The 26,193-nt window shown below is 37.3% G+C and overlaps 4 protein-coding genes and 1 long non-coding RNA gene across 6 annotated transcripts; 4 read left to right on the plus strand and 1 right to left on the minus strand.

Moving 5' to 3' along the window:
* The first annotated feature begins 7,690 nt into the window (after window positions 1-7,690).
* LOC113725645 (transcription factor DIVARICATA) lies at window positions 7,691-10,145 on the plus strand. The gene is made up of 2 exons (XM_027248929.2): window positions 7,691-8,259; window positions 9,559-10,145. The coding sequence occupies exons 1-2, from the start codon at window positions 7,826-7,828 to the stop codon at window positions 9,818-9,820; spliced, it is 696 nt and encodes a 231-aa protein (XP_027104730.2). The 5' UTR covers window positions 7,691-7,825; the 3' UTR covers window positions 9,821-10,145.
* A 1,664-nt stretch (window positions 10,146-11,809) lies between these two features.
* LOC113721667 (uncharacterized) lies at window positions 11,810-14,057 on the plus strand. Its single transcript, XR_011838892.1, has 2 exons — window positions 11,810-13,017; window positions 13,187-14,057. It is a non-coding gene; the product is annotated as an uncharacterized lncRNA (long non-coding RNA).
* Window positions 14,058-14,626: 569 nt separating this feature from the next.
* On the minus strand, window positions 14,627-15,970 carry LOC113725646 (uncharacterized). Its single transcript, XM_027248930.2, has 3 exons — window positions 15,713-15,970; window positions 15,512-15,595; window positions 14,627-14,870 (listed from the first exon to the last, which is right to left on the minus strand). Exons 1-3 carry the CDS (start codon window positions 15,866-15,868, stop codon window positions 14,841-14,843), a joined length of 270 nt encoding a protein of 89 aa, XP_027104731.1. The 5' UTR covers window positions 15,869-15,970; the 3' UTR covers window positions 14,627-14,840.
* Window positions 15,971-16,225: 255 nt separating this feature from the next.
* On the plus strand, window positions 16,226-19,413 carry LOC113725647 (uncharacterized). The gene is made up of 4 exons (XM_027248932.2): window positions 16,226-16,389; window positions 16,702-16,791; window positions 18,437-18,704; window positions 19,004-19,413. Exons 1-4 carry the CDS (start codon window positions 16,347-16,349, stop codon window positions 19,269-19,271), a joined length of 669 nt encoding a protein of 222 aa, XP_027104733.1. The 5' UTR covers window positions 16,226-16,346; the 3' UTR covers window positions 19,272-19,413.
* Window positions 19,414-21,108: 1,695 nt separating this feature from the next.
* LOC113725648 (uncharacterized protein At2g38710-like) lies at window positions 21,109-24,949 on the plus strand. 2 transcript variants are annotated; one of them, XM_027248933.2, is made up of 6 exons: window positions 21,109-21,323; window positions 21,506-21,627; window positions 22,138-22,257; window positions 22,474-22,588; window positions 23,394-23,487; window positions 24,429-24,949. In XM_027248933.2, the coding sequence occupies exons 2-6, from the start codon at window positions 21,524-21,526 to the stop codon at window positions 24,632-24,634; spliced, it is 639 nt and encodes a 212-aa protein (XP_027104734.1). In that variant the 5' UTR covers window positions 21,109-21,323; window positions 21,506-21,523; the 3' UTR covers window positions 24,635-24,949. The 2 variants fall into 2 exon arrangements, with proteins under 2 accessions (XP_027104734.1, XP_027104735.1); XM_027248934.2 differs by lacking the exon at window positions 21,109-21,323 and having other exon boundaries at window positions 21,383-21,627; window positions 24,429-24,667.
* The last annotated feature ends 1,244 nt before the right edge of the window (window positions 24,950-26,193 follow it).

Below are 26,193 nucleotides of genomic sequence, written 5' to 3' on the forward strand. Positions count from 1 at the left end.
ATTCAACTCAAGATGAATAATCCGAAAATAAGTAATCTCCTTTTATCCAGCCCGTGAACCAAATGCACCCCAAGAGAATGCTCAATGAAACTGAACCCCAGAAACCAAATAGCCAACGATTATTATAAAAGAGCTTTTTTATGCTACAGTTCCCAACAAAACTAAGGCCCATTTAGGGTTGCAGTGGCTTATAAAAAAAAAAATCTTACACAAGTGCTTTTAAGCGTTCAAAAGTTGGACTACTTAGGTTACAGAGGATTAGTTATCAAACACTTTAAAAGTACTTTTAGTGTTTAAAAATATATTTTTAAAGAATTAATTTTTTCTACACTGATAAGATTAGATGAATGCCACATCATCTGAATTTGAATTTAAATATCAAATTTTATGTATCTGATATGCATCTAGACCCCCGCTAATGTATACACTGTCAGTGTATAAAAAATTTATTATTATTATTTTTAAATGCACCACAGTTCCAAACAAGGGCTTCTCTAACAACACATGCACGACACTGGCCCACCCTAATGGGATCTCCCTTCCAATTCCTAACTCCTATCTTATATGTCCATATTTTGGGCCCAACTTAACTACTTGTGTGTCCGTCTCTGGCGTAACCCAGTCATCTCGCCCAGTATTCTCAGCCTTTCCACTCTCCCGTTTCCCTCGTCGGCCGAAAACTCAAAGCAAGGTGAAGAAGAAGAAGAAGAAACGTGCGCATTATTAATTTCTTTCTAGTATGCACGTACGTTGACTTTGTTGGCAGGATACCAAGATAAGAAATCATTGGATTCTCATATTTCACGAATCCATGATGATTCCGAATACCTCAAGGAAGAAGAAAAAAAGGTGAATGAAACTTTCCATGGAATTGTTGTGCTTCCAATGTGGAAAATTGGAATCCGTGAAATGTCTCTCTTAGAGTTTCATTTCTTTTTTCATTGATTGCTGAGTTATATGAAAGCCGACATGTATTGGGAGGCGGCTAAAGGGAGACCTATCATGGAATTTTCAGCCCAGATGACTCGTTCACAACTATGGCCCAAACCAGAGGGAAGTCATAACTCCAAATATGACTCCTATAGAAGTCATATTCGGATAGGAACTTCTTTAGAAAAATATTTAGAATAATGCTGCGGTATTTTTTATAACGTGATCTATATGAAATGAAAATAAAAATAAAAAAAGTATAACGATGCAAGTAAATGATATCTTAAAAAATAAGCATATACTCTTAGAAGCTATAATCAGTTAATAGTAACACTATTAGGCGATCGTGAAGTGTCTGATTTAACTCTTAAACCTTTTCCTTTCTCCCTTATGAGGTTTGGAACTTACACTTGAACAAAAAAAGGTACCCATAATTACTTTCAATTGGTCTTGTTTGGAAAGCAATTTTCCAAAGAAAATTTGTTACGTTTTCCGTGAACACATTTCCTAATCACTTTTTTTTTTTTTTATCTCACATATATCAAATCGCTATAGTAATTTTTTTACAAAAATCCAGAGAAATGCAATCCAAACAAACAGTGGAGACTCATACAATTCAATCCAAAATGAGAACGCCATTCACTTCTTCTCTCCATTAAAAAAGGACAAATACAGTGAACTAGTTCTATAGTAAATTGATTAATTCCCGAATGTTATCAAATCTTCTAAAGCTTTTATAAGCTCCATAACTTCATGCAGATAAAGGTACTCAATCTTTTGTCCGACCTCATTAAAATACTTGGCATTCAGGAGAGTTTAAGAAAAGTGATGATTTTTAAGGTGGAAACGGTAAATATATATATATATATATATATATATATATATATATATATATATATATAGGAGAGCAGGATTTTGTTGACGTGGAGTAATGTTTTTAAAGGTTATGGAAGCATGAGTGACTTGGATTTGCATGGTACATGGCAAGGTTGGCAAGACGTCTCTGATGAACCAGAATCCCTTTTGACAGCCCTAGAAATAACTAAACATTCCTGTTTTGTTAGGTATGTCAATCGTATGTTTAGCAACCAATAAACAGCTACAATTGGAGCTGATTTCTTGCAGTTTGATGATGGATTGTGCACATTGCAGGCCTGACTGAGACTATACAGACTTGAGTACATTTGTTCTCCTGTTATTTTTCTGTTTTCTTTTGCAATCAACTATAAAAGTCGTTGGCCGTATGAATGAATCCTGGAGTTCGTAAAATGTGCATGGTGCCGGAAATTCGAGAAGCAGCCAGCAAAAGAGGAAGTCAGATTATATAGTTCCCCACAAGCTCCCTTCCTGGCTCAATCTGAATGGCAGTTTTCACTGGGAAAAAAAAAATGTTTTTAGGGAGTGAAGAATAACTTTTGATCGCCCCGGATGCTGTACGTGTTGTTGTTTGCAAAAGAGAAATAGTACGTTGTTAATAGTTATGCCGTGTTTAGGTCACAGCACCATGGCCTAAACACGGCAAAAAATATGGATGGGTATAGCTTTCAAGTCAAGGGACTAATTCCTGATGTTAATAAATACCACCGACCGCCCCCAAAATGTTCTATTATTGACAATGATGCATCTCTGTCACCCTTGTTCTATTGTAGGTGGAGAGTGCTCGGTGGATGGTCACTGTATCATTTTCATGATGACGCCACTGTCTCAGCGAAGCGAACGTGTGAAATTGAACACACCCACCGATAGACTCCAAATCTGTAAAATAGTATTCTGATGTGGCAAAAATATATTCTTATCCAGAACCACATAATCTGAACTGTGTTAAGTCCTAGCGGAGAAAACGTGGCGGGTATAGTCGCCTGCCACATGGTCGACTTGAAAAAATTAGGGATACTTTTATAAATGGGATTTCTGACAATCGCACTCCCCTCTGTTATTGAGTCTGAAAAATTACACTTATCTTTTTTATTGTTACGACGAAAGGACTATAAAAAAAAACAACAATAATCTTAACAATTCTCTAAATCTTAAATGAAAAGTGAGTGCAAAAGAAATTCGTAATTTGCAAATATTTCTTTTTCTGATAGTTTTAAACTTATCTCACCTAATATATTATATTCAATTCCCAAGTCATTGAGATGGGTTTCTTGCTTAGTTTTATAAATAACCTACTAGTAGGGATGCATTTGTTAAAAACATTTTCTTCACGACTTACTTAGCAAAGGAAATTAAAGGAAGTCCAAACATTAGAAAATGATGCCCTGAAATATGGGTTAAATTTTGTTGCAAGGACTACCTTAAAATTTTTTACATAGCAAATAATGTGCTGATATTTGATTTCCTTTTTCATTTAATTTGTTTGCAAATCAAATTGGGACGGTATAGAATATTCAACCGGCCTTTTGTGCTTACATCACCATTTGTTTTCAAGACATATTTTTTAGGGGAGGTTTCTATAATTTTTCAGACCCTAAAGGAGGTGGTGGCTTCAATCATGCCAAAAAACTAAAGTCGGAAACGTCCTAGTCCGCTCAGCCCAGACAAGCGCTTTCCACACAGAAAGAAGATTCGACGAACACGCTTTTTCCAATAATAAGGAGGAGTTTATTCTGGAGGACGGCTGACGAGGGACATCTGTACTCACCAATCTGTACAAGACGACAAAGCCACCTCCTCCCTCCCTGGCTCCATTCCGCCCCCCAACCCATGCGGTTGCCGACAGCGCGCGCTTCTCGGCATCTCGTCAACGTTGCTAGTTTCTTCGCCCGAACTCTGATGTCGACAAATTATGACTTCATTATTGCATCAATAAACACACATGTAACATGTCAGTACCAAACAATTAAAATATGCCCCCCAGTAGCAGTAGGAATTGTATACTAGCACTGCCATAGTAGTCCCATTTACAGCAATTTATTCAATTCCCCCCCCCCCCTTTTTTCGGGGGTGGGGTAAGGAAGGGTTTGAAACGGTTTCGATTTCGATTATCTCCACGGAATAGAGCATACCTCAGCAGCATTGGTTGCTTTACAAGTGTATTTCGATTGTCTCGTACTATTTTTACCAACTGAATCAACATGTATCTATACCAGTATTATTTTCAACGTGACACTCTTACGCGAGCCACATTCTTGTTTCTATTTTCAATGTAATCTATTTTAAATTTGATTTTTGCCTACCAGCTGAACTAATTGGATAGTCAGCGTCTCGAAGGATGGCTTCACATTAACATGAAAGGGTGGATAGGGGGTTTGGCAGGAGATATATGATCTATTTAAGAGTTCAGATGTGGCATGAAGGGTGGAAGTGATGGACGCCAATAAGGAACTTTACAATGTAGTTATATTGTAGTGGTAACTATGCATTGTTTGATGGTCTAAGTTGAAAATTTAAGAGGGTTGACTAGAGGCTTACGGTCCTTGTTAACATTACAACATGATAGCATGGTGAAAAGAATTTTATCGACCAATTTTCTCTAATTACAATTGGTAAAAAGTCAAATACATATGATAGATGACGAAGATTTTATGATATTGAATTGAAAATTGGATAATACATATGAAGATTGCTGGTTCAGTGATTAGGGAAAAGTTTTTAGAGTTCTCTCGGTAAATTTGACTCCGACACTCGAGAAATTAATTTTGAATCTGATAGTTGGGGATCTAAAGTGTGTAAAGAAAGGTGGGTGGGTAAATAATAATAATAATAACTTTGCACTGTTTGGAGGATTGTTAGATTGCAAGTCTTGTCGTTCTTCTAATTGCCATTCAAATGCATGCATTTGTAGCATAATTGGTCCATATCTTTCTTTTGTTGCTATCAACTCTCTTTCTTTCGTATTAGTTGGTAAGCATGCGAACAGCCAGCTGACGGCTTTTGAAGTTTTAAGAACTCCTCTATCTCTAGCTCTTGAATGTGCATTGGGCGCCTTTTAGTTTCATTGCACAAAGTGGTTTTTAGTCCCTAATACCATCACCTGTAAAATCTTTTGATTTTTATGTTTCCATAAGGGAGAATAATTAACTCAAAAGATACTAGTACATTATGCTGCAGGAGAGGGGAAAAGGGGGGAGGGGGGGGGTAGTAAAAAGAGGTTTATGAGTCTTTATGTAGGCTTCTGATACCAAGAATTAGTTACTATATTCCTTAGAATATAACCCTGTCATAGTGCCATATGGCTTTTGGATTTTTTTTTTTTTTTTTTGGTCACTTGTCATCATCTACATCTACACCTACTCCTAATCCTAATCTAGCCTATACTAGGAGAGGGACCCAACAGGGTCACGGGGAACCGATGAGGACTAAACTACCATCGGACTAAACCGACGGGGATCCATGTGCACCCACATGGATCTTAAGTAAAGCCACATTAAGTGACAACTTTTTTTATGGAAGCAAGAGTTGAACCCTTGACCTTCCACCCCACACTAAAGGTGGTGGTCAACTCCACTAAAGGGAGTTGGTTTTGGATTTTGCTAGTGTGAAAATGAAGATATGCACGTGTGCTTCTAACGTTTATCTCTATTTCTATCTGTGCGTGGGAAGGAGTTGGAAAGGAGATACAGTTGGCCTTTATAGAGGTCTCGAACAATTTAGAATTTTAACTACAAAGGAAACAAATAAATGAAACTTCTAAAATTTAGTCTTGTCTGGATTGTAATTTAAAAAAGGGATAATATTAGATTCCTCCCCTAAGGTTTCTCTTAATATCACTTGGCACTCCTAAGGCTTTAAAAATATCACTTACCTCCCTTATGTTTGTTATTTGTGTAACAAAATTTTTAAAAATCCTAAATTACCCTTCTACTTCCTAAATAAAAGTGCTTCTAGATCACTTTGTTTATTTAAAAAAAAGCCATCATTTAAAAATAATTTATAGTAGTACTATAAAATATATATTTAAAAAATATATATTTGCAATGTTATAGTTTATAAAAATATATATTTAAAAAATAAAAAAGATATTTGCAAAGAAATACAATTGACTAATTTAATTCTATATGCTTGAAACCGATTTCCTATGAACTTTATCTTTTTTCCAACTTCTTCTCAACTCGTTTCCAAAATTTTAAATTATACTGATCATTATAAAAAAATAACTCAAAATAAGCAAATAAATTATACCCCACTTTATCACAATTATAAAAAGTAAAAGGTAACAAAATTCATTTTATTATAATTTACAAATAGAAAACTGCACAGTCATCCAAAAAATGAGTAAGAGAGAATATTGGAGAAGGAACAAAAAAAGAAAGTGACTTTTGTTTCATTTTTTTAAATCTTAAGCTCCATTTATTTGATATGTGAATTATGTTTTACGTGAAGGTTAATATAATAGTCTTTTTGCAATTACTAGGGGGTGTAAGTGATATTTTTGAAACTTCAGGGGCGTCAGGTGATATTAGGAGAAACCTCAAGGGAGGTATCTGTTATTATCCCTTAAAAAAATCTATATTTTTCACGAATACATTTTTCAATCATTTTTTTTTATCTTACATACATCAAATTATTGCAATACATTCGTGTGCAAGAACTCTGAAAAATAGCAATCTAAATAGGCTTAATTGTCAATATGCCCCAATACCTAATAGTTGTTTGGTATTGATATTGTTAATAAGTTAATAACTTAGAGCGATGCAATCAGTTGAAAAAATCAGATTGCATATTATTAATGATTAATACTAACAAAATCTACGAGTTAAAGTGCTTACCTTGATAGTTATATGCTCATGATTGAAGGGTTATTTATCACAAATTTTGAGTGATTAGACTTATTTGCGTCGCATAATTTAAGGTTGATTATGATGCAGAAAGTGCATAATCTAGAGGGTACACTATCCTATAAATTTAATGTGAAAGATAATGACGAGTGTCTTCATTTCTCACTCTAGCTAAATAAAAAAAAAAGAAATATATGAAGCTAATCTTTATTTTTTCCAAGAATATATGACCTTCCATTCCAATTCCAATTAATAATGTGAACACAAAAATATGATGCTGTGCATTTGTTGTTATTGCTCATTAAGTGATGTAGGATCAAGTCTATTAAGGAACCGCAGGGAAGATTCACTATTCAATTATGGAATCTAATGAGTCAAAGTTGAGTATAATTTGACCTCTAAACATGCAATTTTCGTCCTTACCATCCCTTGAAAAAGGGAACGGTATGCCACCAGTGAGGGAGATGAAACATGGCCAAGGGGGGATTGATTTTTTTGTTTTTGTTGGGGGGGGGGGGAGCGAATGGAAAGTCATATTATTTCCAACCCCTCCCAAAAATGAAGAAACACACACACATATATACAATTTAAAATTTGTCCTTTTTGTACTTGCATGAATGTGTAATTAAGTCAAAATTCAATGTATAGAACATGATAAGAAAGAGCAAAATAGGATTAATTTTTTTATACACCATTGACATGCATTTATCTAAACTTGTTGGTTGGTGTAAAAAAGGGGGAAAAAAAACTCATACAATGACAACGTATAATAAAATAATCTAAATAAATCAATACATAATATGGAAATAAAAATTTTTGGCAAAAAGGGGAGAAGATTGAAATGGTGAAATAGTAAAAAGAAAAGATTAAAAGGAAAAGTCAAGGAGAACTCAAAGGAAAGGTCAAGTTTAAAAAAAAAAACAGGAGGTTGGACTCCAAAAGCCGACTACGTAATCTAACAAAACTCCTTCTTCCGCCAATTATCCTGCCTCTCAGACCCCACCATATATATATATATTATATTTACGCCATTGTCACGCGTCAAAACCCCTTAAATCTCTCCCCAAATATATATATAAATCCTTCAACCGAACAACGATTGGAAAAAGGCCCGCAAGAAAGCCCGCAAAGGCAAAACAAATATCCAAAACTACAGCCAACAAACAATTCAGAAGATGTATAATTCTCCTAACGATGGCAACAACAATACTAATCAGTCGTGGATGATGTACAATTCTGCTCCGCCGCACCTTCCTGTGGTGACGTGGACTAAGTACGAGGACAAGTTATTCGAGCAGGCGCTGGTTGGGTTCCCGGAGGACCTTCCCAACCGGTGGCAGAAGATCGCCGACAGGGTTCCCGGTAAAACGGCCGAAGATGTGAGGGTCCACTATGATGCTCTGGTTCATGATGTACGGGAGATTGAGGCCGGACGAGTTGAGCTGCCCAATTATGCTGATGAAGACGAGTTTTTCGGGTGGGGGGAGCCCGAGCAGCCGCCGCCTGAGGCGAGAACCCCTAATCAGATCTCTTTTGGGGCGTCTGGTAAAGCCAAGCATGGTGATGGCGAGCGTAAGAAAGGCACCCCCTGGACTGAGGAAGAACACAGGTATTCAATTGCTTCATTCATTTCTTTTGCTTACGCACACACATTCATAAGGTGGAAATATGTCGGTGATCGGTCACCTCTGATTACCTATTATTGGTTTATGATTGCAAACTGCAAAAAAATGTTTTTTTTTTTAAACATCAAACAGCCAATTTTATATATAGTTGGAGTTGTTTGGATAAATTCCATACTGGAAGGGGATTAACTTTTCATTTTAATTTTTAATTTTGCCAATAGGGCTTTTTTTTAAAAAAAAAAAAAAATATCACTGCTTTTGTGAAAAGTAGGCAAATACTTATTGGTATTTATGTCGTCTCTTTCAATAGTTTGTTAGGGAGAAAGGTTAAATCTTGAAGGAACAGAAAAATCTTGGAAGGAACAGTTTTCTGTGGTTTTTCCTTAAAGTTTAATTTTGTTGGTCGATTGAATTGTAAATTTGTTTTGAATGGAGGTTTATCAGTTTTTGGTTAAGAATTGTCTTTGGTTAATGAAAAAGAATTCATTTATTGGGGGGACTTTAATCTTACACCGCATGTTTGAAAAGCATTTGGGCCTGAGAATATGGGGGAGAAATTTAAGGTCATGTCTATAAATAATTTTAGCAACGGTTTTCAATTTCATGAACTATCAGAGGGATTGCTTTTGAAAACTGCAGATTACTGTTGAAGATAATTTGTCAAAGAATTTGCTCATATCAGGAAAGACATTATGCTAACAGGTTTAATCTGTCCTGTTGTTACTTTTGGTTATTACTGTTTGTTTTGGCAAATTGCATATTCTTGGTACTAATGTCCAAGTTCCTGTCTCTATCCACCTTTGCATTGCCAATTCTGATTTGAAATGGTAAACTTTATGCCTTGCGGCAATTTCAACCCTTTCTTGGCGTATAGATAATGTTGCATTGATGTGGAAATGCGCCGATATTGTGCACGGCGTTCTACCGTCTTTGGTGATATGATGTTCATTTGGAAAGAATACTTCTTGTACGGACTTGAAATTGGCATCCGGCTGTTGCATATCCTAATCCTGACACAGTCACATAACTGCTAAGTTTATTAAGGAGAATCCGTGTGATTGTTGTTTAGAAATTTTCACTTACTAAAGTCAAACGCTTAGACTTTTCGCCCTTTTGCCTGGTCTTTTGATGTAGTGTCAATCTTTTTGCATCTTTATTTGGGCTTTTTTTTTTTTTTTTCCAAAATTTCACCTGTCAGTAATCGAACGTAATACATAGAACATGATGCAAATTGCTTTGGTTATCTACACATTCTAGTGAAATTTGATTTGTTTCTTTTGCAGGTTGTTTCTGATCGGCCTTGATAGGTATGGTAGAGGTGATTGGAGAAGCATATCAAGAAATGTGGTGGTGACGAGAACGCCCACGCAAGTAGCCAGTCATGCCCAGAAATACTACCTTCGGCAGACTTCTGGCAAGAAGGAGAGGAAGAGATCCAGTATCCATGACATAACCACTCCTTTGGAGAGCAAAACAGTTGCCCCTCCGAGCAATTTTCCTAATCAAGCAGGGTACCAAAACTTCAGCTTTCCCGAGCAAAGATGAGCAGGAGGAGCTCCATATACAATCGTTCTCTGTACATATAGTGCATGGTTGCCTAGAAATTTGACAGTCCTGACCTGTAAAGTTAAATTCTTTGATAGAGTGATAGATCAGGGTATATTTTGGCGTAGGTTTTTCTTTTTCATCCTTCTGGAAACTGATGGTTGTATATGGAGCGTTCATAGTTGGGGTTAGATATGGAGGTTTTGGCATGAAACCAATGGTAGTTGATAGCTAATGGTAGTTTGATCCTAGAACTTACCTATGCCTTTAAATTGGCGACTTGACCTGGCAATACAGGAGAAATAAATACGTTTCGTTCCTTTCACCCTTTTAAGCTAGACGAACCTTTGTTATTTCGTTAGCCCTTACTCTTTAACGAAAATCTTGAGTACATTGATTCATGCCGGAAGAAATTGAGCCAATTTGATTCGGATATTGCAATCAATGAGGAAGAAATTGAGCCAGCTGTGTTTTACTTGGCGTGTCTAACTCTCTTGTTCTTGTCCATTTACCTCGACTTTGGCTTAGAAATGCGTATCCGTTTGTGAATGGTATAATTTAATTGGATGGAGTAATGGTAGGAGGCTTTTGTCACCTGGCGGCACTCTTGGAAGACAATTGAGCGGGACAAGTAACAAGAGTAGTGCTATTCTTTGAGGATTTTATGGTTGGACTCCTTCATCTTCTATTCAGGTTTAGGCTGAGTGCCACCGGGATCAAGAAATGAGAAATCTTCTATAATATCAAAAACATGAAGACCAAAAAAAAAGAGAAGCTATCCCACCAGTTTCTCTGATTTTCATAGGAAACAAAGCAAGTTTAATTTCAAGCTATACCTCGTAAATTCATTATTATGCTTTAAAGACAAGAAAATGATGAAAACGGATATGACTAAGACGAGAATTTAAGTATGTGGCACGGGCATGTTGACTTGAGTCTTGAGGTTGAGGGGCCATTTTTATTGCCAAAATCAGTAGTGTCATTCTCACATGTGATGTGGGGCCTTTACAAAGGCAATTAAATTCTTAGACCTTGTACTGGGGATACCATGGGGGCACCCCGTTTTCCTTTCACTAGTTGCTTCAAATTAATTAAACATTCTAAAGAGTTCAGCATTAAAACGCTACTTTTTAGGTTGATCGGATTGCACATTTTACAGTCCCGTGTGAATGGTTCAGCGGTAGCGTCTTTCACCGGTGACCCTTAAGGTCCCAAGTTCGAGTCTCTGCTCCGCTGGGTTCCTCCGCACACTTATCGTGTTCGGGTCGGGTTGGGGCGCCGAACCCGACCGCAGGGAATTAGTCGGACCCCGTAAGGATTGACCCGGACATCTCTATGTCGACAAAAAAAAAAAAAGATTGCACATTTTACAAAATTTTTTCGAATGGAAAAAATATTATATCACTTTTTAAGGATGTCATGTATGTAAAGTTAAAAAAAAAAATTTTAAAAATCGAAAAAATAACAATACAAATGAGAGAATTTGGAAAAAAAAAAAGGAAAAGAATATGTGAAATTTATGCTTGGGTAGATTCGTTAATGCGTTAGCTTCTGCTTATTTTTCCGTGGGCCAAATTTTTATGTAAACCTACCAAAACTATGACGTTACATATAGAAAAAATATGTGAAGGCGTGCTGTGCCAGCTTGCATCATGAGGGAGAAACTTAAACAGTCACCTGATGTTTTTCCTTTAAATCCCATATATTCGCATTCGTTCTTGTGATTCATCTCTAGTTTGTCTACTAATAGAAAGAGAGATATTTTTGTTGGACAGAGACGTGATAAAATCACATGTGCCAATTATATGGTTTTTTTTTTTTATTGGGTACTGGAAGGTTTCGTGAGTAAATGGTCCGCTCTGTGGCTAGTATTTAGAGAAAATGCTATAACTCGTGTAATTACAGAATGCACCCTACAAAATATACGTGATTCTAATTTTGCTCCTCTTATTGTCTATTTGAACCAATTCATTCATTCCTTGATACTCGCCTCAAGGCTTATGCTGCAAGCCCATACTTGATCTTTTGGAATTGTCGCAGCATCGGTTTTGAAAGACTAGTAGCCAGAGTGTCATCACTGATGCTGGTGTTGAAAACAGTGCCAGGGATTGGAACAGTACCAGCATTTGCACTGCCAAATGCAGAAAATGCTACGGCAGATTTGTTCAAATCAGATCGAGTTGTACTGGAAATGAACAAGTCCCTTAGGAAACACAGACAAGTCACCAGTTTGAAGTGTTTGTGAGTATAGAGGCTGTTCTTAGTGTCCACAAATCCAACGTCTGACGAGCCAAGAACGAGGAACAAAAGCTCGGAGGGTTGACGGAGCCAGCAGGGAATTGCAAGACAGCGTAAGAAACACTTTGTCCATCAAGAGCGGGGAATTCCTTCAGGCTTGCTTTTGTAGCCTGAAAAGCAGGTGGAATTGCGGCCTGGAAAATATTTCGCATTCCAGTAAGTACAGGTGAAAAAGGTGCCGTTCACAGCAGCGACGTTTGGTGGACGCAAGAAATCTGACGTAATATCTGGACCCCCTGCCATGGCTCTATTCAAAATGGTTGCAGATGCAACTGCGCCAAGAAGAACAACTCATGCTTGATTGCCATCACGGGACGCAAAATGGATGTGAATAATAATTGTAAATGAAGTTAATACGTTATGATGAGACTAAATTATGCTCGGATTCTTGGTCAGGACAATGAAAATCTGCGGAGCAGGAAATACTACTATGTCCTTGTTTTCGATGATAAATGCTAAAATCTATTTTACTGTCACTTTGTGATCATTATCTTTGAATTAATGCACTTCAGAATATGCTTCTTTAATTCTCTTGTTACATACAATAGAACCCCTTACTTGCTTCGGGCCGAAGTATTGCATCTCTTTGCAGTTTCACCTTCAGGCTTCTCTAGATATTGCTTACAGTTAGATTTTATTAAATCTGCAAAATCTACTCTTTCAGCTGTACAAAATATTGAAGTGAAAAGCACTAAATAAAAAGGTGGAGGGAGCAATATTGAAATTTTATAAAGCTGATGTATTTGAGCAAAATGCTATCAACTTCACAATAAACATCAAATGTCAATTGTTAAGGTGGAGAAAGGGAATGGAAAAGCACATAGCTGGCAACTTGGCAGCGCTCAGGTGTTTGGATTTCTTAGTTCGCTACGAAATCTTGAAAACAGTCTTCTACTCAGGTAACCTAATGTTGGATATCGGTTATTTCTATGGATGGATTTTATAACAATCACCAGCCTTAATTATGATTTCTTATCTGAAGTATATTTGCGCCCGCAAACATTTTTCTGCTGCATTTGCATGGAAACTCGGGTCAGGGGGTGATAACGTGAGCATTTATGATCATAGGAACTTCGGAAAGATCGACAATGTGATGGCAGCATCTTTCTTCTTGGCGGCTTCTGTTTGTCCAAGGAAAGAGAAAGCAAAAACGTAGTGAATTCCGACACAGACTCAAGGATGAAGAAGATTGGCCAAGATATAAGTGTACGGATGGAAGATAATCCATGCAACAAGCTTGTTTGAAATGCAAATATTCTCAACTTCTAACTAAAAACACTTGCTATGCAATCATCTATGCAGAACGTTGAATTTGGTTAGGCCCTCTCCTTGACCGCTGCTAGTCTTTGCTGCCACTGCTGCCTTCACAGTCATAGCAAGCGATCCTGGTATCCTCTAAGATTTTATTGTTCCAGTGATTTCCACCCGTCAATGGCAACTTCTTCACCTACTCTGGAGTCCGTGGAGTTCTGTACCATCTTCCCACAAATTTTACTGTCACAAAAGATGGTGTAACAGAGTTCCCGGCTCAGATGGGCAAAGTGTCTCACTTGCTGTGCTCCAATTCCCCGGTGGCCGGAGATATTTTTTGTTTCCCAAGGGGCTTGTCCATTATCAGGACAACCTATTGTGTGAACCAGCCAGAGCCATTTCTGTGTTTGGATGTGCAAGTGCAGGAATTGTTTCAGTGACCAAAACCGTTTTTGCTGCTGGATTAGAAGATAGCATACTTGCGTAGGCATTTAAAAGTGATGCTGCCAAGATCAAAGCAGGCTTTTGTTGAGCACTGAAACACAAGCAAGTTTCCTTCTCACTCATTATTGCTTTAGTTGTTGAACTGTTATCAAGTCGCCTTCAGATCATATACAATACCCCTTCTTTTTCATAAACAGTTTAAAAATGAAAGTCCTCCTTCTAATAAATTTTATCCTTTGCGCAAGTCTAGCGTGCACCATTCACGTCAAGTTATTAGTCATTTGCAAGACCTGTTAAACAAGTCCGGATTTAATGTCTCAGTCTATGGGCAGATTGGGAGGCGACATCATACAATCAGGCAATAAACCTCATCAAGGATTCCAATTAACTTTAGTTAACTTCTGCCATTAGGTGAACTACAGGTTTCAATCCTCTGAATTAGAAGTTCATTCACAAGTGCTTGCTGCTGTCTTTATTAGTTTCTCTGATGCAAATATTAACTGTCTAAAAATTCAAATATTTTAAACATCCACAAACAGCGAACAGGGATAGTTGCACAGGCAATGAGTTGTTAGACCTGTAAAGCTTAGTTAACTGGCGCCTACAATCACTCATCATCCATGACAGCAGCCGGTTGGATTCCCATTAGTGTCTTAACTTCCACAATTATTTGCTTCTATACATTCAAGTCATTCCACTATGTATTTTACAACACAGCTAACCAAAGAATTAGTCATCAAATGTCAATCTGAACCATACGAACGCCTCGTGAACAATCACACAAGCACAGATGAAAATTGTACTCAGAAAAAATAACAGAAGAAAACAGTGAAATTTTTATAATCGGAAGGAAAAACAAAATCGTAACACCGGTAGTGAATTTATGAACAAGAGTTACCACACTCTACTTGAGGAAGAAACACTAGTCAAGAGTTATGACAAAGTTATTTACAACACATTTTATTTGTGGAGATGAAAAGCTTCGAGCTCAAAGTTGCACAATCAACAGAGTCCAGAAACAGTCACTTCAACTCTTGTGGGCCTGTTCTTCAGCTTTCTGAGAAAGAACAAAGATCCAAAGGAAAATCCATCAGCAACGAGAAGTTAAAAATGTAGTAAACAGTCAAATAAACTATGGTTCCAAAACTAGAGCTGCACATCAAAATGCACCACTCCATCATTCAAAATGCAAGATGGGATTCATGTTTAGACTTGAGAATTTGTTTATGCCGTTGTGGAAACTCCCCTGACCAGTGCCTTTCTCCCATAGTCAGAAATTTAAAGAACCACGTTCCAAACACCTCACCACTAATACTCATCCTCCATATGTATAACTATCCATATAACTGGCCAGCCCCATCAACTTCTGGTCTCTCCGGTTTATTACTGATCACCTGTGCTGACACTTCTGCCATTCTTCTGTACCTCAAAGTTAGGCAACATGTTTTCAGTAATTAAAATACACATACGGTAAATTAGTTCCCCTAAGGCGATAGTTTCACTAGTATTAAGACTATTCACAAGGTTTTGTCTTCTTTAGTATTTTGATGTGCAGGATCCTTTATAAGGCAAGAAAGCATAAACAGCAGCAGAACAACTACAGCACCACACAGAACACGAATCGTGAAAGAAAGTTCCCCAGCTAAATTCACAGAAGATGAGCTCAAAATCAATAACGAAAAATGGGAAAGGCAAAACCTTTTCAGACTTCTCACGTTCAGCTTTCTCCTTCTCCTTCTCCGCCTTCAGCTTCTGCTTCTCCAACCTCTCCCTCTCCCATTTCTTCATCCAGATAGCCACAAACAAAATTCATCAATAAAATTTCAATCGTCCAGAGAAAATAAGAGAAAATACCAGAAAATTTAACTAAGTAGAACAAATCGGCCAGGGCCAGAAAACCTGAATGTAGACGTTCTCCTTAGCACGCTCTTCTTCGCTGAGGACACGACCTTTATCATCGGCAAAGTAGCGAAAGGCGGAGATTGAAGACGATCGGGGAGTCCCCTCCATTAAACGACCCAGCCCACTACGTAAAACGACAGATCGCATCGCCATGGATAATGGATATCTTCTAGCTTGCTCCTGCTTTTGCTGATGTACCACACTACTCGAGTGGATGATCCAAAAGTGGAGAGTTGACTGATTCAGCAGTTAAACCCTATGCGGCTATATTTATAGGGTCCAGTTAGGTGGGGTCCAGTTTGTACCGGGTTCGGGCACTGGATAAGCCAGTATTTCTATAATCGGATACCGGTTTTGGATAAAACCAGATGAAGTTTCAGGGTTCGCTCCCGGTATTCTTTACACGTAAGCACCCGAGAATATTTAATTTCCAAATACACCCTTCGTACGAATAAGGTTGGAAAACTATAAATACCAAAAATCCTAGGGGCTATCATGAAAATCAACAAATCTTAAAATAGTTTTAGACTATTTATTTTACCGACTTTATTTCCCGTTAATCCCTTGCCTGCTTCTCAAATTGATAAGCATCTGAAGAATAGAAAGCACATATTAGAAGAAGAAGAAGAAAATGTATCATCCGTCCAGAGGTGGTGTTCGGGGTGGCCGAGATCGTAAGCCCTCCATTTCCTTTTTCCCTTTTTGTCTTCTATAATCATTTCTAGGGTTTTTCTATTTGCTACCTGTTAGTTTCCCTTTAACTTTTCGCTGAATGATATCTTATAGTATTTGGAGATTACTATTTTCTTAGTTCGTAACCCTAGTTCTGTAATTGAACAAGTCTTTTGATCTATTTTGAGTGAAAAAATTAGCTATATATTGCAGAAATTGGTTTACTTCCGTATTTAATAGAAGAACTCGTTCTTGATTTACTTGTAAACATGATTTTTGCATAAATATATTAATAAGGGACTTGTTGGTTGCAGAGTTCAGCTGGGATGATGTGAAAGTTGATAAACATCGCGAGAATTATCTGGGTCACAGTATCAAGGCCCCTGTAGGAAGATGGCAGAAAGGTATACCTCCCTGCTTCTTTTTTTTTTTAAACTTAATTCTGCGTGATATATTTGTACTTTTTAAAGTTAACGTTGTCTTATTCATAGGCAAACGTTGTGTGTGATTTAATGTTCACGTGAATTACATACCAAGAGGCAACTATCAAGTTTTGAGGTTGGAAAGCTTTTGAGATTAAATAATTCTGCAACTTTAAAATTTAAACATGACGGTTTTAAATTAGTAGGGCTGTCTTTTTGTTGAAATTCAAAGTTAAAGTGAATGGGATATCTTGATTGTTATATCAAGCTGGGAATTCGTCATTGATCAAATAGTTTGGTGTGCAATACCATTGCGAAGAACCATTGATCAATATACTGAAATGTTAATGTTCACTTTTCATTTATTTGCTGTATCTTGCTTTATAATTTTGGATTTCAGAGAAATTAATGAAGCATGCACGTATTGCATCCAAAAGTATTTACCATTCCTCTTGTAGTATTCACTGTATTGGAGTGGAAATCCCTGAGAACAAATGTCTAATTGGCAGTTTGCTTGAATTCCGTAAATACACATGATTATAATCTTTTTATTAATCAGGGGATACGCTGTGCAATGTGATCTAGACTCTTAAGAGTTTGTCCTTTTTTCCTTGACTCTGAAAGGATTTGAGCTTCAACTTTTCTATCAAAAACCCTGAAATGGTAGTCCTCTTAGCTGCAAGTGCCCCTTCCATTTAAGGGGAATATATTCTTCTTATTTTCTTTTTCCACTGTAAGATTGTAAGGAATGGAATTCTATTATTAGGATTCCATCAGCCTTTTGCTAGACATTGTTTATCATTATATGTCATGTATATATCCTGAAGATAAGTGGTTAACATGTCAACTGCCCAGACCCAATTGTCCCACTTATCCCAAAAAATAAATAAATAAATAAAAAAGAAGTAATTGCTTTTGTTACTTGCAATTTTTTGCTCTGTGAAAGTAAAAGTTGATAGTTGATTTGGCTGTTCGGCACCAAGAAATGCTGGTAATTTATAATTAATTATAATTCCATTGTCTACAGATAGCTCTTATACATGCCAGTTATCATTGGTCAAGATACTTTGTCCTTGTTGGTCTACTATGTTGGTGGTTAACAAAGTTACTGTGCTCTCTACTTAAGCAGTTCTCTTTTTTCAGAAATAAAACTGCGACCATCTATTTCATGTTGTTAGAAAGCAGGTTTTAAAGTTCATCTAAACAGTATATACAGTTTTGCTTCTTCCAATGCTAATTGTTGCTCTGAATGACTACTAAAATTTGTTGCTGGATGGTGGATTCTGTGTTCACTGACATCAATTGTCACTCATGTCAACTAATGGTCTATTAATTGCGTTCTATGTGCTAAATTTTTAAAGTAACATGCAGATTCAGTTCGCCGGTATAATCTTAATAGCTGATAGTCAATATCATACACATTAAATGCTAACATGGTTGATCATGGTTTAGCCTCTTTTTGTCCACTAAGTCCTAGTGGACCTTATAACTAACTACCAATGAAGCAGGTCTTTTTGCAGAGGTCAATTGAAGTTTCCACATAGTCAGTGCAAGCCCTTTGCCGGCTTCAAAAGTTTTTTACTAAGTTGGAAGAGGTTATCTTATGTAATATTGCTTCCTTTTGCAGGGAAAGATCTTCACTGGTACACCCGTGATAAAAATTCCGAGGCTGCAGATAAGGAAGCCATGAAAGAAGAAATACAAAGAATTAAGGAGGAAGAGGAGCAGGCCATGAGGGAGGCGTTAGGCTTGGCTCCCAAGCGCGCTACACGAGTTCAAGGCAATCGCTTAGATAAGCATGAATTTTCTGAACTTGTTAAACGAGGCTCTACTGCTGAAGATTTGGGAGCGGGGCATGCTGAAGCAGCTAGGGTCCATGGTCTTGGGTTTTCAAGGTGTGTATGGGAAACTTAAACAGTATTCTGTTAACTTAAATGGGAAAAGAAAAGGAAAAAAGGGTGAGCGATTGTGATGTATTTTTATGCTGATACGTCTCTTCTTGGTTTGCAGTCAATCTAAGTAGCCACTTTTTTTGACAGCTAAAATATCCTTTTTCTTTAAATTTTTATTTTTAGTCACGAGATAAGTGATGTTGAAGGAACCTGTAAGAAGTAACATGGGATAAGACAATTGAACCATGGTATTTGAACCTCTCTGTCAGCTTAACCTAGTGTTTTAACTTGTGTAACTGCAGAGAACCTCGTGCTTGGGAAGAGTCAAGTCTGCCAAATGGTTTGCAAGCCATACCGCTTGAGAATGTGGACGTGTCCATGCCTAGCGCCCCTACCAGGAGTGATGAAGACGACTCAGGGGATGAAAATCGCAGGAAGAAAAGGAGGCACGAAGAAAATAAACGTGAGAAGCATGACAGGCGAGGAAAACAACATTCTCATTCTCGCAATTCTGATGAGAAGAAGAAACGGAAAAAGGACAAGGAAAAGAGAAGACATGATTCTGACTAAAATGGACAGCATTTGTGTAGATGTATCATGATTTTAAATGCGTTAGCACTGATTGTCTATTCATTCGGGAAGTGGAATTTACATTCTGAATGCATCTTTTGAATTTTGTGGAATACTAAAAGCTTTAGATCTTACGTTTGGAGCTTTTGGACTTTTTTTTTTTCCCCCTTTCCTGGGTGGTGTTATGGAAGCTTTACAACCCACTATATTGAAACTAGCCCTGGAGTGGAGACTCCCCTTGCATCAGCCGCAAGCATGGACTGCAAAGGCTGTGGTGGCTTTTCAAACCTGTGATTCCAACTTATAATCTATGCTCTTTTTCTTCCAGATGGATCTGCGCAGCAGTTTCCTTCTCTCTATTTGTGGTTGGGTTTGCCCTTGCATTTCTGCTCTTTTAAGTTCTCCATGCTGGTGAAAGGACTTTTAGAGGGATTCTGCACAATGCTGCCAAGGAATTTGACTCGATGACTTTTCTGTGTCCTCCTTGCCAGGCCATTTTCATAGCATAGCACAACGCCCAAAGATCTGCCGCTGTATTGCCCGCTATCCCAGTGTACGCTGAGAAACTTCCTAACCGGCAGCCCATTTCATGCCGTATTAGCCCCCAGCTCCTGCACACCCAGCATTGTCTGCACTAAGCTGGACCCGCCCAGTCCCGAACGTATCATTTTCAACTCCTCCACAAAATTAGCTTTTGCCATCCTTCTTCAGTGAGTTCTGAGCTGGTAGAGATTGTCCAACTGCGATTTCAATTTTCTTCTTGTTGCCTCTGAATTGACGTTCATTCCTGGCTGTCCAGAGGCATGTGAGTGGTCAGTGGAAAAGTCAATTATCAATCAACTTCATCACATTTGCCAATCTGTTTACCACTCATGTTCCAATCAGTGGATCCAATCAGATCTTTCTTCAAGAAGTCTCTCCAATGATTTGGGTGCACAGTCAAGTGTTGGTAAAATTTTGGTTTGGGTTTTCCCAATCCGTCCTCGTATGTTACATGTTAGATATGTATACCAAACCAAATAAGCGGTGAGTTTATCACTAAAAATATTCCAAATACGCTTTTCAGAAAAATATACACTACGAAATAACCTGCAATGTATCTTTTATTCTACGTGTGATTTTTTTTTTTTATCAAAAATTTTATTATGCTTTGAAATATTCAAGTAGGACAATTTGGTTACAATAGAACGAAGAAGGGTTTACCTTTTACTTATGGATTGATCTTTTATATGCCGTCATATGAATTTTTTTTTTTTTTTAAAAAAAATTCTGGCCGCTTGTATAGAAAACATCTTTTTATTTTGGGTCTAGAGCAGATTAATTTTTATTTGTTACATCTTTTTATGTTATAGTTTTTCGATTAGGGCACATGATAAATACACCAAATAGAGGATAGTGATACCCTCGTGCCATGTACAATTCTGGATAGAAAAATTAGTAATCTCCCCTCTTATTAATTTATGCGCTTTTCAAAACATACAATAAAAAAATTATTTATTTTTTTTAAAAATTAATTTTATATACACTGACATATATAATTATAACAACTCTTATCAGTATGTTTATCCAGAACACATTTGAGATGGAGTAGAAATTTCTTTGGGCAGAATGTATGAAGGATCAAGGAGAATAATTAATTAGGTCACAAGGAAGATTGTTCGCTAATAACAGATTAAAATTTTTTTGGCTTTTCTTTTCTCTTTTGTTTTTAAAGTGGAGGGGTGTAACTATGTAACCTTTGTTTTTTTTTTTTTTCTTCCAAGTATGACTAATGACTGTAAAAAAGCCAAGGTGGGTGCACAGGACTATTTAAATGGGAACTAGGAGGCGAAGGAAAGAAGGAAAGGTTGCTTGGTTAGAAGCTAGGTAGCCTAAAACATTCGTCTCTCTCCTTTCCCTCTCTCCCAATAATTCTCGGAACCCAAAAAAGCAGTCCACCGTTAAAGACAAAGCGGCCTCCCTAGCTTTCTCACTTTCTCAATTGCTTCTACGGATGCCTTCCCCTTCTTTCTAGATTATTCTTAGATTATTTGGTTACTGCCACAAATATTGGTACTATTTTGCTTACCCAAAGGCATTTGTTTGAATTGTAAAAGAAAACCCTAATTTGATTGGGATTTTAATTCTGACTTGTCTATTTATTGGATCGGTTGTCGATTGGGTATTCAACCACAGAATCAGACCGGTCGAATTATTTCATTTTATAATTATAATTTTTGTTAAATTCTGTTTAGCTTTTGAGGTGGGAAAAAATGGTGTCGGCTAATAGGGAGATGGTGGTCTTCTGCTTTGATACTCTTGTGGCTCACTACAACAGCGAAGAAGCTCCTCCTCCTGCTTTCGACGAGGGTCAACAGTACGCCTCTCCTGCTCACGATATTGTGATCTTCATTTTGAGTTATATTCTTAGCTATTCAGCTTACTTATATGAGTAGGGACATATACATGATAATCTTTCCTCTTAGAATCGTAGACCTTTGCTTGTTTTGGGTGTCATTTTTTATACCTCGCTTATTTTGCCCAACTGGAAACAATGTTGGGCCTGCCCTGTTTTTGAATTATGTTTTCTTTTTATTTCTCACTACCGAATTCAGTTGGACTCCTAAACTTTCTGTTGCTTCTGATTGCATATTATGTAGGAATTTTCTGAAATTTCCTCAAGACATGAGTGCTGAGCTTTTACTCTTAGGTTTACCAATATATTTGAAGCTATGTGGCGAATATGAATTGTGGTTTATACCAGATCATATAAAATTATGCGCACTATTTTTCTTGTAGGATTAAATATTTTTTTTTTTAATTTATAACTATGGCCTGCTCTCCCTCACTGATATCGCATGCTCAACTCTCAACTTTCTTGTTTCAGCCCATTGTTTGTGACTTGGAAGAAAGTGATCAATGGTGGTGAGCCTCGTTTACGTGGTTGCATTGGTACCTTGGAAGCTCGCTGCTTAATTAATGGTTTCAAGGACTATGCTCTAACAAGGTAATTTGGAATGGCTGATCACTCACAGGAATGCCTACATGTGCTGTGACTTTCTTTTGGACCTTTGACATGAGACATGAAACCTTTCATTCGATTCTTGTGTTGCTTTGTGTTTGCGTGCTTAAAGATAAACCAATCCATAAATATTTTCAATATGGAAAGAGAACTTAAGAAGTTATTGCCTTTTATAGCCTTTGATTTCTGTGTTATCTGCAGTGCTCTCAGGGACAAACGTTTTCCCCCAATACAGGCCAAAGAATTGCCTTATTTGGAATGTACAGTTTCAATACTGACTAATTATGAAACCGCACAACATTACCTTGACTGGGAGGTCAGTTCTTTAATCTGTTAAGAAAGATTTTACATGGGAAATGTGGTGCTCTGCACGTTGATGTCTTGACCTATGTTCAGGCATATGCCAATACTTTGTGGCAGATAATATTTTTGATGCAAAAGCAGTGGAGAAGTAGATTTAGATTAGTTTATGCAGTATTCAAGAAAATCTGTCTCTCATAATGTTTCACAATCAATAATGATCTATGTTTATTTAGTGAATATGGCCAGAGGTTCTGGTAACACATGCATTAGCACCTAGTTAGCTTGAGATGATGTTAAGATCACAGTGGGGATGATAGTAGCAACTTTCAGAAAAAAGCCAGTACTGTCCATGTTATGTTATTATTTGAGGCTATATATGTATGCATTTACTTTCCCATAAATTCTCTAATTTCTTACTGGATCATGAGATATCACTAGTTGATATCTTTACTGCCTGAACAACTGATATTTTTGGGACCATTTTCCATTTGGAGATGTGATTTTCGTTTTTGTTGGGCAATATTTTATACTTGGGCAATATTTTTGGTATGTATTGAATTGTTCCAGATTTTTGATCCAACTGAGGCCGACAACATTTAAAGGAGGGATTTGAGTCACTCTAGGCTTGATTAGAGTGCTTTTATGTACCAATGGTTCTCATTCTGTGCCATGAATAAGGTTCTTGATTCTGGATCTGAAATCCTGGTCTAGATTCCTATATAGGATTCGCTGCATTTAGGTTCTTCTCCCTTTTCTTGTCTTTAGGTAAAATTAGGCTTATGTGATTACTATCTCAAGAATTTAATTCGTTCTTGAAGGTTGGGAAGCATGGTATAATCATTGAATTCACTGATCCTGACTACAATACTAGGCGAAGTGCCACTTACCTGCCTGAGGTGGCTGCTCATGAAGGTGATTCTTGTTGCATTCCTTTTGGTTTCTCAGTTTGAGTCCTTTGTAAGCCTTGACCACTGAGTAGCGACAACCTTATATCATTTTTTATTTTCTAAAGCTGAACATTTTCCCTTTCATTCTTCTCTGGGCATCTTTGGTTTCAATTTCTTATTTTCCTTGCTTTTTCAAAGGTACAACATAATGACATGATACCATACCAATAAAGAATAGTGTTCAGTTAGGTTTTCTTGACTTTTTAACTCTTCTTTCCCAGCCCCACTGCAATAGTGAAAAACAAACAAAAAAATGTGTTTTATTTTTTTGTCAAAAAAAAGTGTTTTATTTAGTTCATTTTGTTGATGTTCCACCTGTGTACTTCTCAGGTGGGATAATTTTCCCTTTTCTTTTCTTCAATTTTTTTGAGTTTCAACTTGATAGCTTTCACTGAGACTACCACAGTCTGAGTACAGAGAAGAAGCTGTGCATTCGCATTCAATTATTGAGTCATCCTGGAGGCAAGCCTTATCAGTTATTGCCAAGGCTACGCCTAAATGCTTTGAGTTAGACTGGGATTCTGATTTTCACAAATGGACCGGTATTACTAGTATATGTGGTTGTGTCATGGAACTGTTCAGAAGGAGATCTTTTTGGCTATGAAGTTTATGCTCCACATCTGTATGGGCATATTACATGATCCCCCTAGACCTTTTTGCATCATAAGCTCCATCTAAGCATGCGGTAGTCAATGGGTGTGTTTGGAATTAACACTTTTTGTGATGTGTGATGTATGTGAGATAATAAGGTGGTAGGAAATTGTGTTTATGATGCAAGCTAAATAATACTTGGAATTTTTTTTATTTATTTGTAAATTATGCTAACCAAACGGACCACATATTTTTTTGCTAATTTGAAGTTATGATTGTTCAACTAAAGTTGCTACTGTTGGTTTTAATTCTCAGGTTGGACAAAGACAGAAGCAATTGATTCACTGATTCGAAAAGCGGGATACAATGGCTCCATAACTGAATCACTGCGAAAGCGCATCCGACTTACCCGCTATCAGAGTACATTATTCACTATGCACTTCAGTGATTATGTTACTTATGTCAAGACAACCCGAGGCTCTGCTCCTGCTATCAATGGGGTAAAATCAGGCTATTTCTGATTGTGTGGTTGTACCTAAAATTTAGACTACAAATAGCATTTGGTCGATCTGGGGTGGTACCTTGTCCCCAAAAGAATCGTCTGCTTGGTTGGGGCAAATTTGTTGTCGTTCCAACCCGCTGCAGCCATTGTTGCAAGTCGTAATTTGTCCAAATAATTCTTCAAATTCATTTGATTTTGAAGAATGAACACCAATAACTCCATTTGGATTTCATTAGGCCGTGCTCAATCCACAAGATTTCCAAAAGCTTGTGGTGAAATGGCTCCTGTTTATGAACTCAGCTGTCTGTAACAAAGGTATCCGATTTCAAATCTCTGTTTTGCTGTGTTCATGGTTTTATGCTTGCTTTCATTTGCGTTGCATTGCACGACATTGTGAACCGCATGAGATTCCTCTTGGAATCCGCTTCCGCTTGTACCTGCGAGGACTTTTGTAAAGGAAAATTTTGCTGAAATTCCGTGTCGGTGTTGAATTACTTGTGCCAAAATTCTACCATCGAGGTGGAATATTGTGCCCAAGAAGTTCCAGTTCACGACAGAGACTGGTACATTAGTGTTGTGCAGAGGCAGTGACGAACCGGACGAGGGGAACCGTCTCAGGCAGTTCACGGCCTAGATGAGGTCTCAAAAATTTGTGCGGCTCAAATCACGTCTTGTAATTAAATTTTCACGCTGTGTGGGACCCACAAAAATGTTGTTCTAATGTTACTCGCTGTTGTTCTATTGTTACACCTTGTACAGATGATGTTACACCATATACACATGATCTTACACCTTCTGGAGTGATTGTTCTGACAACCTAGGGGTGCAAACGAATCGAGCCGCTCGCGAGCGGCTCGATTCGAGCTCGAGCTGCTCGAGCTCGAGCTCAAAACATTAAGCTCGTTAGCTCGCGAGCCGGCTCGCGAGCTCGAGTATATATATATTTATTTTTTTTATTTTTATTTTTAATAGTAAAATTACATAAATATCCTTAATATTTTATTATTTATTAAGAAAAAATATTATTTTATTAATTTTTTTAAAAATAAAATAATTATTTTTTATTTTTTTCGAGCTCGAACTCGAGCTCGAGCTCGAGCTTGAAAATTACCAGCTCGTCGAGCTCGAGCTCGAGTTCGAGTTCGATGAAATTAAGTTAAGACTCGACTCGATAAGGCCAAAACTCGACTCGGCTCGACTCGTTTGCACCCCTATGACAACCGCTCCAGCCCCGCGTCCGTGACGAGCCACCCTTCATGTCGGTTTTGCTTAACTGGAGTAAAATAGGTCCCACAATGCTTAATTCACCCTTCTTTCTTTGAAGTTTTTTACTTTTAAACCAATATTTTGCCCGTTCTGATTTTTTTTTTAAATTATTGTAAATTTACTTTTTATTATTAATGATCTTACATGTTCATTCATATTAATTTTAGAAAATTGATGTATTTTAATTATTTAGCCATCACACTTATTTTTAAAACTTCTTCTTTATATAATTTTATTATAATATAGTAGTATTCATAAAAAATTGTAACGCATGTTAAAAAATCAGTAGATATTTTTTTCTGAGATATTCTT

Source organism: Coffea arabica, chromosome 2c, assembly GCF_036785885.1.
Source record: "Coffea arabica cultivar ET-39 chromosome 2c, Coffea Arabica ET-39 HiFi, whole genome shotgun sequence".
Taxonomy (NCBI): Eukaryota; Viridiplantae; Streptophyta; class Magnoliopsida; order Gentianales; family Rubiaceae; genus Coffea; species Coffea arabica.

Excerpts from the sequence above, each read along its gene's own strand:
- LOC113725647 (XM_027248932.2), top strand. The coding sequence starts at position 16,347 with ATGTATCATCCGTCCAGAGGTGGTGTTCGGGGTGGCCGAGATC. Across the intron at positions 16,390-16,701 it reads TGTTCGGGGTGGCCGAGATC|AGTTCAGCTGGGATGATGTG; the intron begins GTAAGCCCTCCA and ends TGTTGGTTGCAG. Across the intron at positions 16,792-18,436 it reads TGTAGGAAGATGGCAGAAAG|GGAAAGATCTTCACTGGTAC; the intron begins GTATACCTCCCT and ends TTCCTTTTGCAG.
- LOC113725645 (XM_027248929.2), top strand. The coding sequence starts at position 7,826 with ATGTATAATTCTCCTAACGATGGCAACAACAATACTAATCAGTCGTGG. Across the intron at positions 8,260-9,558 it reads TGGACTGAGGAAGAACACAG|GTTGTTTCTGATCGGCCTTG; the intron begins GTATTCAATTGC and ends TTTCTTTTGCAG.
- LOC113725648 (XM_027248933.2), top strand. The coding sequence starts at position 21,524 with ATGGTGTCGGCTAATAGGGAGATGGTGGTCTTCTGCTTTGATACTCTT. Across the intron at positions 22,258-22,473 it reads AAGGACTATGCTCTAACAAG|TGCTCTCAGGGACAAACGTT; the intron begins GTAATTTGGAAT and ends TGTTATCTGCAG. Across the intron at positions 23,488-24,428 it reads TGAGGTGGCTGCTCATGAAG|GTTGGACAAAGACAGAAGCA; the intron begins GTGATTCTTGTT and ends TTTAATTCTCAG.
- LOC113725646 (XM_027248930.2), bottom strand. The coding sequence starts at position 15,868 with ATGGCGATGCGATCTGTCGTTTTACGTAGTGGGCTGGGTCGTTTAATG. Across the intron at positions 15,596-15,712 it reads AGGAGAACGTCTACATTCAG|AAATGGGAGAGGGAGAGGTT; the intron begins GTTTTCTGGCCC and ends ATCTGGATGAAG. Across the intron at positions 14,871-15,511 it reads AACGTGAGAAGTCTGAAAAG|AAAGCTGAAGAACAGGCCCA; the intron begins GTTTTGCCTTTC and ends GTTCTTTCTCAG.